Genomic DNA, 11,640 nt, shown 5'->3' on the forward strand with positions numbered 1-11,640 from the left:
ATCTTATGACTTTGAAACTGATGTTAACTATTTCAGAGTACCGTGCTTATTAGTGATATAATGTACATACATTTAGGTATTCATTAAGTGTTTGATGGATGAGTCTTACCTTCGAATCTGATATCATTACCATTATCATTAGAATTACTGGAATGTATATTTCATCCTGTGCCCACTAACTGTGATCTGCATCAAAGATGAGAATATTCCCATTCTCAACCTCAGTAATCTGTGTGGCCATGCAGGCTTTCTGGAAGTTTCTGATGTGTTGTGAGCAATCATTTGTTATAAATCTTAGAATCTGGGGAGATGCTGCGAGTTGAGAATTGCCCTTCTAGTCTAATGCATGAGGAGTTGTAGATTCTATTTTTAATTCTACTGCTCCTCTCTGACATGACAGAGTAACAAGCCATTTGTTGCAGTTGCATACGACATTTCATATAATGAAACTTGCAGTCTGGAAGACCTGGAATCAGATCCAGCCTATGCCGCTAGGTTATGCCTATACAGCCATTGCCAAGTCACGTAACCACTCTGGGCCTTAGGTGGCCCCTTAAGTCTATAAGTTATAAACAGGTTGAAGTCTTTCTTAGTGGAGGAAGTTTCTACACCAGTGAAATCCTAAGTTCCTTTGCTATATTGGCTTACTTCTTAGTTGGAAAAAAAAAGGAGTAAAGAAACTTGTTTTTGTACCTACTCTACAGGATATTGAGAAGCTAAATGAGATTTTAACCATTTTGAGCATGTGTAGATTGTACTTGTAAAGATTTAAACCACCCTATATGAAAGTTGATTCTTATTCCACAAAAATATATTGAATGCCTACTATGTATAAAGCATATACTACCTAATTTCAGAAGTCAAGTTTTCTGAACCCGCCTTCTGTGCTTTCTTTATGGCTAAGGACAGATCACTTAATTACTTTCAGTTCTTCACCTATAAAACAGGGATTATAATAGAATAATTAAATTGTTACTTAAATCTGTCTCCTATCACCATTATATCTGTTAGTCTTTATTTCACTACCCACTGGTTGTGAAACAAATATAAAGTTCAGAAGAAACATTTAATGGAATAAAAATGTTACCTGACAGTTCTAAAATATTGGCTATTACATCAACATTTTACACTGTATTCTAGATAGTCTAATCATATATAATGTAAGTTTTACCAGTTGAAGAAACTTGACCTCGACATAATGAAATCCATATTGTCTTTGGTTCTGGGCCTTTTCCACCTAGGCTATGAGAAATATAATACCATGAGGGCAGATCCAGCTTTATGCTTTCTGGAAAAGGCTGGCCGGCCGGATGACAAAGCCATTGCAGCAGAGCATCGTGTGTTGGACAATTTCTCTGATATTGTAGAAGGGTGAGTCACTAAGCATTCAGTGTAGACTTTCTCTTAAATTACAGTGTCCCTTCCTTTGAAGAACTTATTAGCAGGTCTAAGAAAAACACAACTATGTCTTCTTAGATTAGCTCAGAGGAGATCTTGATGATCTCCTGTAGTTCCTGTGAGTAGTGTTACCTTGCCATAGGATGGCAGTCACATGAAGAGTATGGCTGCCTGAGTCTAGCTATGTAGTGACCATAAGATGACAGCATGAATGAAAAACTGGGATAATAAATTTCCCTTGCTTTAAAAACATTTTTATATAGTCACAGCAATTAAGAGATAAGTGCTTTGTTCAAAAGGTGATGGCTTTTGATTTCAGCCAAGCTATCTAGAATTATCCACAAGTGAAACGGACTGCTTAGGGAAGTTGTGAGTTCCTTTTAACTAGCGGTCTTCAAGAGGAAGAATGGATGTTATAGAAAAGAATCCTGCTGAAGTATAGTTTGGACTGAAATATCTCTGAGGTCTTTTCCAACCCTGAATTCTATCTAGTCTTATAGCTTATGTGCTATATAGTCTCTGCCTAAGAATTTTCTAGTTTCCAGTCATATTTCTGTTAATAGTGGTACTCATCACATCCAGGCATTTATTTACTACCTTGTGGCCCCCATGATGAGTTGCCATGCTAATACTGAGTCACCAGTCAGGGCAATGTTGTTCTGGTCTGGGTGCCAGTGAGTATAACACCACTTCTCACATGGAGACCTGAGGGGCACATGAAGTGATCTTCTTTAGATGTGGGCAGACTTTATGTGTTTGTTTTCAAAGTTACAAAATTTTGCAAATGATATTCCTGCTATCTAGTGACTTTATAAAAGTAAAAATTAGGACTCACGACAAGAATCATGAGAGGAATGTCAGGTTGAGTGTATGTCGGTGTCATGAAATACATAATGGGAATTTGAATTGAAAATCTAACAGTGCTGCTCTCTTGACTGACCAGCAGTCCTATGTAATATTCAAAATTCAAGTGACTTAACAAAATTCCTTTTATGTTTCTCAAAAAAAAATTGTGTCTTTTTTTGGGGGGGGGGCTTATCCATCCTCTTCCAGACAGTTCAATGTATTAAGCATGAAGAATAATAAAGTAAAATAATAGCACTGAAATAGTAGGGGAAGTTGAACAGGATGGTCAGTGAGGTGACTTCCAGCTCTAAATCTGTGGTCCTTTGAAGTAATAGGAGTTAAATGTTGAAGGGAGGGATTAAAGGGGAAAAAGTAGATGATAAGAATTAGTCCTGGCAAATTTAAATGCCATTCTGACTGAGGGGCTGTTATGCACTAAATAGACTACAGATAGGCATGGTCTTGACTTTTTAGGAAGGGACAGGACGGGAATGGCCAGTTGTGCAGAGTCCTGCTCTGCTCTGGATTGATCTTGTATCCTTCAGTGTCAGGCTGTGTTATCTTCCCTTCTGCCTTGACAGGTTAACTAATAGGTGGCCTGTTTTCTCTGTCACCGAATTAAGACCATGGTACCTTATTTAGTACCAAATCTATCTTGTTCAGTACTCAGTATATTAATTAATCCCCTGGTTCTAGTTCTTTGGTATCTTTGTTCCATTTCGTAGGCAATGGAAACTAAATGCTCCAAATGGTGATAAGTGATTTAACCGACTGTATTCTTCTTCGATAATCTAATCTCTGTGGTGGCTCATATTGAGGGTATCTGAACTTATTCTGTGTTCACACTGTGGAAGCCTAAGAGCTAACACTTAAGACAACCAGTGAAGAGAATTAGAGAACAGAAGTAGTTTTCCACAAGTCATGAATCAAGGGAAAACAATATCTTGTAGACTTTCATGTTTAATTAGTGATTTTCACTGATCTCCTCTCCCCCAAATGTTATCTGGCATTACCCTCATTATCAAAAAGAGTAGACGTGAGATTGAGGACAGGATTTGAAAATTAGTTGTTAGACCAGAGAGAGCTAACAGCCTTTATGAAGAGAATTGGTAGCTGATACTTTTGTTTCAGCCAGGGTCCCTTATTACTTCTCAACTCTAACTTCTTTGCAGAAACAGGACTTCCTCCCTTCTCTCTGGATATTTCTAGGCCAGAGTAGCATCCAAGGAAGGTTCTGGAATGGACTTGGTTTACTCTGCGTTGCATTTGTGTTTTGCTAGGCTTTCATCCCAGGTTTTTAACAAATGAAACAAGGTAAATCATTAATTCTTGATGTTTCTATATGGTTTTTAGAGTTGACTTTGACAAGGACTGTGAAGATCCTGAATATAAACCACTTCAAGGCCCCCCAAAGGACCAAGATGATGAGGTGAGAAAGAAATCTTTTCCCATGCTTTAACTCCTGTGTCACAGTGCCCCTCCTCAAAATTTAAATATTTGATTAATTTCTTTGATTGACTTGCTGAACCTCTGTGAATTGCAGTCTATCCACTCTCTCCCCCAACAGACAAATATGTGTGTGTTCCTGTGAGCATGCATGCATGCACACAGATAGACACCCACTTTACCATTGGTTTATGAAGAAAGTTCCATTTTCTTCCTGTTCTGATATAGGCCAATGGGATTTAGAATGTTTGTATCTTTCTGTGGATAATAATTTCATTGAGAATCATTCTTGCTCCACTTGATGCCCAAGAGGAGCACAGTGCAAAAAATTCAGCATTTCAACATCTTCCTTTTACCCCCTTCCCCATTCTCTTGGTGGGATGGGTCTCTTTCTCTAGGGTGACCCTTTGATGTTGATGGATGAGGAGATTTCTGTGATTGACAGTGATGAAGGTAACCTGGATTCCCAAAGTTCAGTTTTTCATGGGGGAGACTGGGCTAAGAGAGAACAAATTATAGGGAGTACTATCTTAATTCTCTCCTAAGTTGCCTGGGATTGTCTTTGGGTGGGTTGAAACCCCAGTCTACTTCACTAGCCCTTTCTCCATTCCCTCCTTACTTTGCTTTACTTCCCACAGTCCAGGTGACCCAGCAGCCAGGTCATCTCTTCTGGCCTCCAGGCTCAGCCCTGACAGCCAGGCTTCGGCGTCTGGTTACCGCCTATCAACGTAGCTATAAGCGAGAACAGATGAAGATAGAGGCAGCCGAGCGTGGGGATCGGCGGCGGCGACGTTGTGAGGCAGCCTTCAAACTGAAAGAAATTGCACGGCGAGAGAAGCAGCAGCGGTAAATCAGTGGAAGGGGAATGAATAAATTGAGATTTCTAATTATATTATCTTTCTTCTCTAGTCATCTTTCAGGTTTCTAAAGAGAGGAATTCTTGAGAACCTCTTACAAAGAGACAGTCTCTTACCTGCTAAAGTTATAGAACCTTTGGGATTAAGAAACCCACTTTTGAGCACAATATCCCAGAAATGTCTGCTCCAATAAGGGAAACCATTGATATACCATGTTCACATTATTGCTAGTTTGTTAATTCTATGTTTTTCAGATACCATTAACCATCTCTTCTGCTGCCTTTCTCAAACATGTTTATTTCTTTTCCTCCCAAATTTTGTTGGCATTGGTGATCTTAAGTTGCCAAACTGTAACCAGCCTCCTATGTTCACCTGTTAATTGATCTTGTATTTTTTTTCTTCCAATTTATAGATGGACAAGGCGTGAGGAATCAGATTTCTACCGAGTGGTGTCAACCTTTGGAGTAGAGTTTGATCCTGACACCCTACATTTCCACTGGGGTCGATTTCGCACATTTGCCCGTCTGGACAAAAAAACAGATGAAAGCCTTACCAAGTACTTCCATGGTTTCGTGGCCATGTGCCGACAAGTGTGCCGTCTACCCCCTGCTGCTGGAGATGGTAAGTGGTTCTGAAATAAATCCAAGATGACTGGGAAGGAATGATGAAAGAACTAGCAATTAACTCTTCTTCACTTGTGTCTCCTTGCAGAATCCCCAGACCCCACTCTGTTCATTGAACCCATCACAGAGGAGAGGGCCTCACGCACTCTTTTCCGAATTGAGTTGCTTCGGCGATTACGGGAACAAGTACTATGCCATCCGTTATTAGAAGACCGATTGGCATTGTGCCAACCCCCAGGCCCTGAATTGCCCAAGTGGTGGGAACCAGTTCGACATGATGGGGAACTTCTCCGAGGGGCAGCCCGCCATGGGGTGAGCCAAACAGACTGCAATATTATGCAGGACCCTGACTTCTCTTTTCTGGCTGCCCGTATGAATTACATGCAGAGCCAACAGGCAGGGGCACCAGCTCCATCCCTGTCACGCTGTTCTACCCCACTGCTGCACCAACAGTATGCCTCGAGCACTGCCTCACCACTGCCCCTGCGTCCAGATGCTCCTGCTGAAAAGCTACCAGAGGAGGCAGCAACCCGTGTCCCCAACCTGGAGAATCTGGCCTTAAAACTAGAGCATGAGGCGGTGGCCAAAAGCAGGCCGACCCAAGACTATGAGCTACGGGTAGCCCCCTCTGATCCTATCCCTATGGCTTCCCAAAGTATTCCGCCAGTCAAACTGGAGGAAGAGGATGATTCGGACTCTGAGCTGGACTTAAGCAAACTGTCACCATCCTCCTCCTCTTCTTCCTCCTCATCCAGCTCCAGCTCTAGCACTGAAGATAGTGAAGATGAAAAGGAAGAGAAGCTGAGTAAGTGCAGGTTATTGGGGTTGTTGATCCTTTCCTGTTTTTCTCTCATTCATCCCCTTTTTTTAATCTTGTTTTTAATCTGTCTTGAGATTTTATATCACCTTTATTTCTAAATACATCCCTCCTCCCTACCCTACAATTCAAGCCATCATTTGTGACAAAAATTTTTTTAAAAAGAGGAAGACAAGGCAGCTCAGCAAAATGAGCCAGCACACTTCAGTAAAATCTGATAATATACAATATTCCATGCTGAGAGTTCTCCACCTTTACAGATATTTTCCCTTGTTTTATAAATGCATTATTCTTCATGAGATACTCAGGATTGGTTTTGATAATCCATTCAGTCATAATGTAATTTCTCTTCCTCCATCTCTGCTCATTTGGGTACTTCTTTCTATGTGTCATCTCCAGGTGCTGACCAGTCCTGCTCCAAGCTCTATGATGAAGAGAGTCTCATGTCCCTCACTATGTCCCAAGATGGATTCCCTAACGAAGATGGAGAGCAAATGACTCCTGAACTGTTGCTGCTTCAGGAGAGGCAGAGAGCTTCTGAATGGCCCAAGGTAATAACCTATTTCTAGGCCCAGAGTGAAGGGGAAATTAAAATTGGAGTAAAGGGAGAGGTGTGAATGGAAATTTTTGTTTTGTTTTTGTTTTTCATTGTGAGGATCAATCTTGCTGTTTCTCTAGTGACCGTAGTCTAGTCTGAGTGGGTTTAGGAGATCTGGAATCTGGGAACTAGCCTCTGTGCCTCAAAGGCTTTGCCTCAAAGCATATTAGCTGCTACCAATTTTGCAGCCCTGTTTGGGTTCATTAAATACATTTTGTTGTCAACATCTAGACTAAAACTAATATTGATTTTCTTTCTTCCTGACCAGGATCGTGTCCTGATAAACCGCATTGACCTCGTCTGCCAGGCTGTCCTCTCAGGGAAATGGCCCTCCAACCGCCGGAACCAAGAAATGATGACTGGAGGGTCACTGGGACAAGGCAACCATCTGCTGGATAGTCCTCTGCTGACTCCAGGCGAATATGGTGACTCACCTGTGCCCACACCTCGAAGCAGTAGTGCAGCTTCGATGGCAGAAGAGGAGGTGGCTGCTGTCAGTACTGCTGCAGCCCAGTTCACCAAACTTCGACGGGGCATGGACGAGAAGGAATTTACAGTCCAGATCAAAGATGTGAGCTGAGCACCTTTGGTAAAGGGGAGTAGGGAAGTGGATTCTTTGCTTTAACTAATCTCACTAGCTCAGCTAAGATGTTGAGCTGATTTGATTAAAAGACTTCAAAATGAAAAAGCCAAAAAAATTGGAGGTTATTTGGGAGGGGAAGGGGGAAGAGTAGCTAAAGGGGTCAGATCATTAATTGTCCTCCCTAAGAAAGAGATGGAAACAATATTTTTAAAGAAAATCTTGAAAAGAAAAGGATCCTTTTTAGTGACCCAGACATCAAATCAATTATTAGAAAGCTGTAGTTATTAAAGTAATTTAGCATTTCATGTGTGCACAAGTATATATTTCTTTCTTCTTTTAAGTTAAAACAATATCTGAAGTAGGATGGCATTTTTATATAAAGCATAGAGAAATTGATGTAGTAATACTGTTTATGGAAGTCTAAAATCAAATTAATGTTAAAATCAACTCTAGTTCACTTTTTAGGCCTCTGAATTGTTCACCCATACCTTAGCTAAGACTCCCAAGTCAATGTATACTAAAATTTAATTGCTAGCCCCTCAGTGATAAACACAATCAGCTTGTCAGTCATCATAAAATAGAGGGAAGTATCTAAATCTCATTCCAGATATGTGCCTCTGTGATGAGTTGCCATGCTAATACTGAAGCACCAGGCAGGACAGTGATGCTCTGCACTGGGTGTTACTGAGTTAAACTTCACTTCTCTTATAGACATCTGAGGGGCACAGGGCCATGGAATGGAGATATTTCTGAGAAAATAAAGGTGTGAAGGTTTTATGTTACATTCCTGACTTCTAATAACCAATCTAGTGGTCTCCCTTTTCTTTGTTATTGAGACATAGGGTGATACAGAGCTCAAGTTCACCAAGACTTAGTCTTCAGTTTGGGAACATGTACCATATTATGTCATGGGTGCCTGATGTGTCTCTTAGGAAGAAGGATTGAAATTGACGTTCCAGAAGCACAAGTTGATGGCCAATGGAGTGCTGGGAGATGGACATCCACTATTCCATAAGAAGAAGGGGAGCCGAAAGAAGCTAGTGGAGGTGAGTGGACCTGGGCCTTTAGTGGAATAATATAGTGTCTCTTGGGCCTTCTTCCTAATTAAATCAGTGAACATTAGGTGGGGAATGGTTTGGGAACACTTAAGTTCTTCAATTCATTTTATGGATATGACTGTCTTTCCTCCAAATAAGAAAATGTCCTCATGAGTCAGATTCTAACTTTACAGCTGGAGGTGGAGTGTATGGAGGAGCCTCATCACCTTGATGTAGACTTGGAAGCCCGGATTCCTGTCATCAATAAGGTTGATGGCACTTTGCTGGTGGGTGAGGATGCCCCTCGTCGGGCTGAGCTGGAAATGTGGTTACAGGGTCATCCAGAATTTGCTGTTGATCCTCGGTTCCTAGCTGTAAGTGACCATTTAAATTCATTTTGATAGTGCATGAGAAAGATAAGGCATGCCAGAAACAAATTTTTATTGTTCCTAGTTAATATTCCCTCATCCCTTTTTGAGGAGGATACATAGTGGCACTATTCTACTTAATCCTTTCTGAAAATTATATAGCCACCCTAGCTAGTACAGTAGAGAAATCTTTGATCCTTTAAGATAATTGGCTTTGTGTTTCTGCTTCAGTATATGGAAGATCACCGAAAACAGAAATGGCTCAGATGTAAAAAACCCAACAAGGCAGAGATGAGTTGTTTGGGAATCGAACAAATGCAAACAATCAATTCCCGGAATGGAAAGAAGGTGAGGCCTGTTTGGTTATAGCCTGCTTTTCCACTGGACTCGCTCTAAGGCCTCGTTTCCAAGTTTCTTTATTGGCGTAGTTCATTTTTTATTTAATAATCTGTTCCTCAATACAAACATTTCTAAGGATGAGTATCTCCCCGCTTCTTCCCCTTTTGGTCCAGACCTATGATTTCATTGTTCTAGGGAGTCTGGTTAGGAAACTCAGAACTGATGCAAATCTGCAAGGGTTCAAACATCTACTATGTGCCTAGCCCTGGGAATAAAGATAGTAAGGAAACCGTCTCAGCCTTCAAAGAACTTACAATGTATCAGGGGAAACATGATGTACCCATATAAGTATATACAAAGTAATTTAATTTGGAGGTCAGGGAGAAACACTAGCAAGTGCGGCATCAGGAAAGGCCTCGTGTAGAATGTGGCCCTTGAGCTGAGCTTTGAAGGGAATGAGGAATTCAAAGAAGCCCATCGAGAAGGAAGTGCATTCCAGGCAAAGGAAGCAGTCTCTGCAAAAGCATGGAGATGGGAGGTGAACTGTTGTGTCTGAGAGACTATAAGAAGACCAGTTTGACTGGACCAAAAGATAGTGTAATGTGTAAAATGACTTGAGCCAGTTTGTGAAAGACTTCAGATGCTCAACAGAGGAGTTTTATTTTATCCTACATGTCAGAAAGCTGGAACTCCTTGAAAAGTGTAATGATATGGTCTCACCACTGTTTTAGCAGCATTATTTTGGCATCACCAAAGGGTAAAGGATGGATTGAAGAGGGGAAGAGACTTCAGCAAGGAAACTAATTAGAAGGCTAATATAGTTTCAGATGAAGTAATGAGGCCTTAACTAGGATAGTGGCCATGTGAGTGGAGAACAGGGGACAAAGTTGAGAGATATTGTGCAGGTAACATCACCAACACTTTTAACTAAATGAATATGTGGGGGGAGGGACAGTAAAGTCATGGTTGTGGATTTGAATGACTAGAAGGAATGATGGTGTCCTCAACAGAAATAGGAAAGTTTGAAAAAGGTTTGGGCCTTGTGTCAAAATATGGAGTTCTGTTGTGGAGATATATGCCTATGAAACATTCACTTTAAAATGTTCATAGATAGTCGGTGGGGTGGATGAGATTGGTGCTCAGGAGAGAAACCATAGCTGGATGTATAAATTTGGTAGTCATCTACATAGAAATGATCATTGAATCCATAGGTATTATATAAAGACACCAAGAGAGTGTAGAAAAAATAGCCCTGGATAGAGGCTTGAGGTTCACCTATGGTTAGAAGGTAGGCTATGGGTAATGATCCAGCAAAGGAAACTGAGGAGCAGTCAGACAGACTGGTAAGGGAAACAGAGTAGAGCAGTGTCCAGAAAACCCAGAAGGGACAGAGTAGCAGTCAATGAGCACTTCTTAAGCATTTATTGTATTTCAGGAGTCTAGTAAATGGTAACAAGTGCTGTCAAGAGCTTGAGAGATAAGGCCACACTTAAGAGATCATTGGTAAATTTGGAGAGAGGAGTTTCAATTGAATAATCAGGTTGAAATAATGAGTCTTTTGAAATGAGTGATTTACCCAGGGTAACCCATCTAGTAGAAGTCAGAGGTGGGACTTGAGCCCAAAAGCTTTCTATCCACTAGGAGTCTCTCATCTTCATTTTATATATGGATGAAAAGAAGTATAAGAGTAGTAGTTCCTAGTGGTGTTTTATGGTATTATAGTATTCTGTCTTAAAACTAATCCCAGGAATCTCAAAACAAAGTTAATTTTAATTCATCTTGACTAAGAAAATGAAAATATACTAGACATTTTAGAAGGGTTTAAGGTAATGGTTAATTCCAAACATGTTGGGATTATCTAGCTATTTTTCAGATCTTGACTGGGCCAGGGACCATTAGGTTTCTTTGCTATCTTTTCATGTAGATGTGCCTTTGTCATGATTCGGGTAGTGGGGGGTACAGCCAGCAGCTGTCTAAACCTCCGAAGTTTTTTCCCCATTTTGGTGCTTTAAACATGTGATTACAACCTAGAGTTGTTGCTGTATGTGTGTCCACCTTGTTATTTACACAGGTTTACCTTAGTTTATGTAATGAATTTATCCCTGAAATTTGCATGAATCAAATCATTCTTATTGGCTCAGAAGAGCTTAATATGGAAACCTACAATGGATGCTTTGTAAAGTGAATAATCATTCTTGTTTTTCCCAATGTGAATGTACATGTAGGGTGGGGTTTTTTTTGGGGGGGGGGGGATTAAGTTGTATGCACCCATAAGGTCACCAATTGGCAAGAACTATGTCACAGAATCTAAAATTTAGGTTGTGAAGGACCATAGAATATAACTAGTCTGATCCCCGCATTTTAAAGGGGAGGGAACTTAAGCCTAGAGATAAAGAAATTGTCTGTTTTGTATTAAAAACACCTAGCACAATATCTTTCTTATAATAATCATATTTATTGATAAGGAATAAATAAAAGACTTATCTGAGTATTTCTCAAATATCAGGCTTCATAGTACCAAAGGATTCTCACATTGATGGTATCAGCATGTTCCACAGAGACAAAGAGGAGAGGGAGGGAGGGAAGGAGGGAGGGAGAGAGAGAGAGAGAGAGAGAGAGAGAGAGAGAGAGAGAGAGAGAGAGAGAGAGAGAGAGAGAGTGTGTGTGTGTGTGTGTGTGTGTGTGTGTAAGTTCACACATATCTATATACAGGGTGCACAAGCTTAAG

At 40.7% G+C, this 11,640-nt stretch overlaps 1 protein-coding gene and 2 non-coding genes across 7 annotated transcripts in view; all 3 read left to right on the forward strand.

The window, feature by feature from the left end:
* The window catches only part of CHD8 (chromodomain helicase DNA binding protein 8), a 57,997-nt gene that overhangs the window by 43,645 nt on the left and 2,712 nt on the right, over positions 1-11,640 (forward strand). For all 5 annotated transcript variants that reach the window (XM_072624071.1, XM_072624075.1, XM_072624074.1 and 2 more), the window contains exons 27-37: positions 1,242-1,371; positions 3,598-3,673; positions 4,089-4,143; positions 4,329-4,536; positions 4,960-5,168; positions 5,259-5,975; positions 6,387-6,538; positions 6,854-7,156; positions 8,101-8,214; positions 8,400-8,579; positions 8,805-8,921. In XM_072624071.1, the coding sequence (XP_072480172.1) occupies positions 1,242-1,371; positions 3,598-3,673; positions 4,089-4,143; positions 4,329-4,536; positions 4,960-5,168; positions 5,259-5,975; positions 6,387-6,538; positions 6,854-7,156; positions 8,101-8,214; positions 8,400-8,579; positions 8,805-8,921 (2,261 nt within the window). The remainder of the gene's footprint in view (positions 1-1,241; positions 1,372-3,597; positions 3,674-4,088; positions 4,144-4,328; positions 4,537-4,959; positions 5,169-5,258; positions 5,976-6,386; positions 6,539-6,853; positions 7,157-8,100; positions 8,215-8,399; positions 8,580-8,804; positions 8,922-11,640) is intronic.
* Positions 2,003-2,112, forward strand: LOC140515088 (small nucleolar RNA U6-53/MBII-28). Its single transcript, XR_011970845.1, has one exon. It is a non-coding gene; the product is annotated as a small nucleolar RNA U6-53/MBII-28 (small nucleolar RNA).
* On the forward strand, positions 7,783-7,892 carry LOC140515089 (small nucleolar RNA U6-53/MBII-28). The gene has a single exon (XR_011970846.1). It is a non-coding gene; the product is annotated as a small nucleolar RNA U6-53/MBII-28 (small nucleolar RNA).

The sequence above is a fragment of the Notamacropus eugenii genome, chromosome 7 (assembly GCF_028372415.1).
Source record: "Notamacropus eugenii isolate mMacEug1 chromosome 7, mMacEug1.pri_v2, whole genome shotgun sequence".
Taxonomy (NCBI): Eukaryota; Metazoa; Chordata; class Mammalia; order Diprotodontia; family Macropodidae; genus Notamacropus; species Notamacropus eugenii.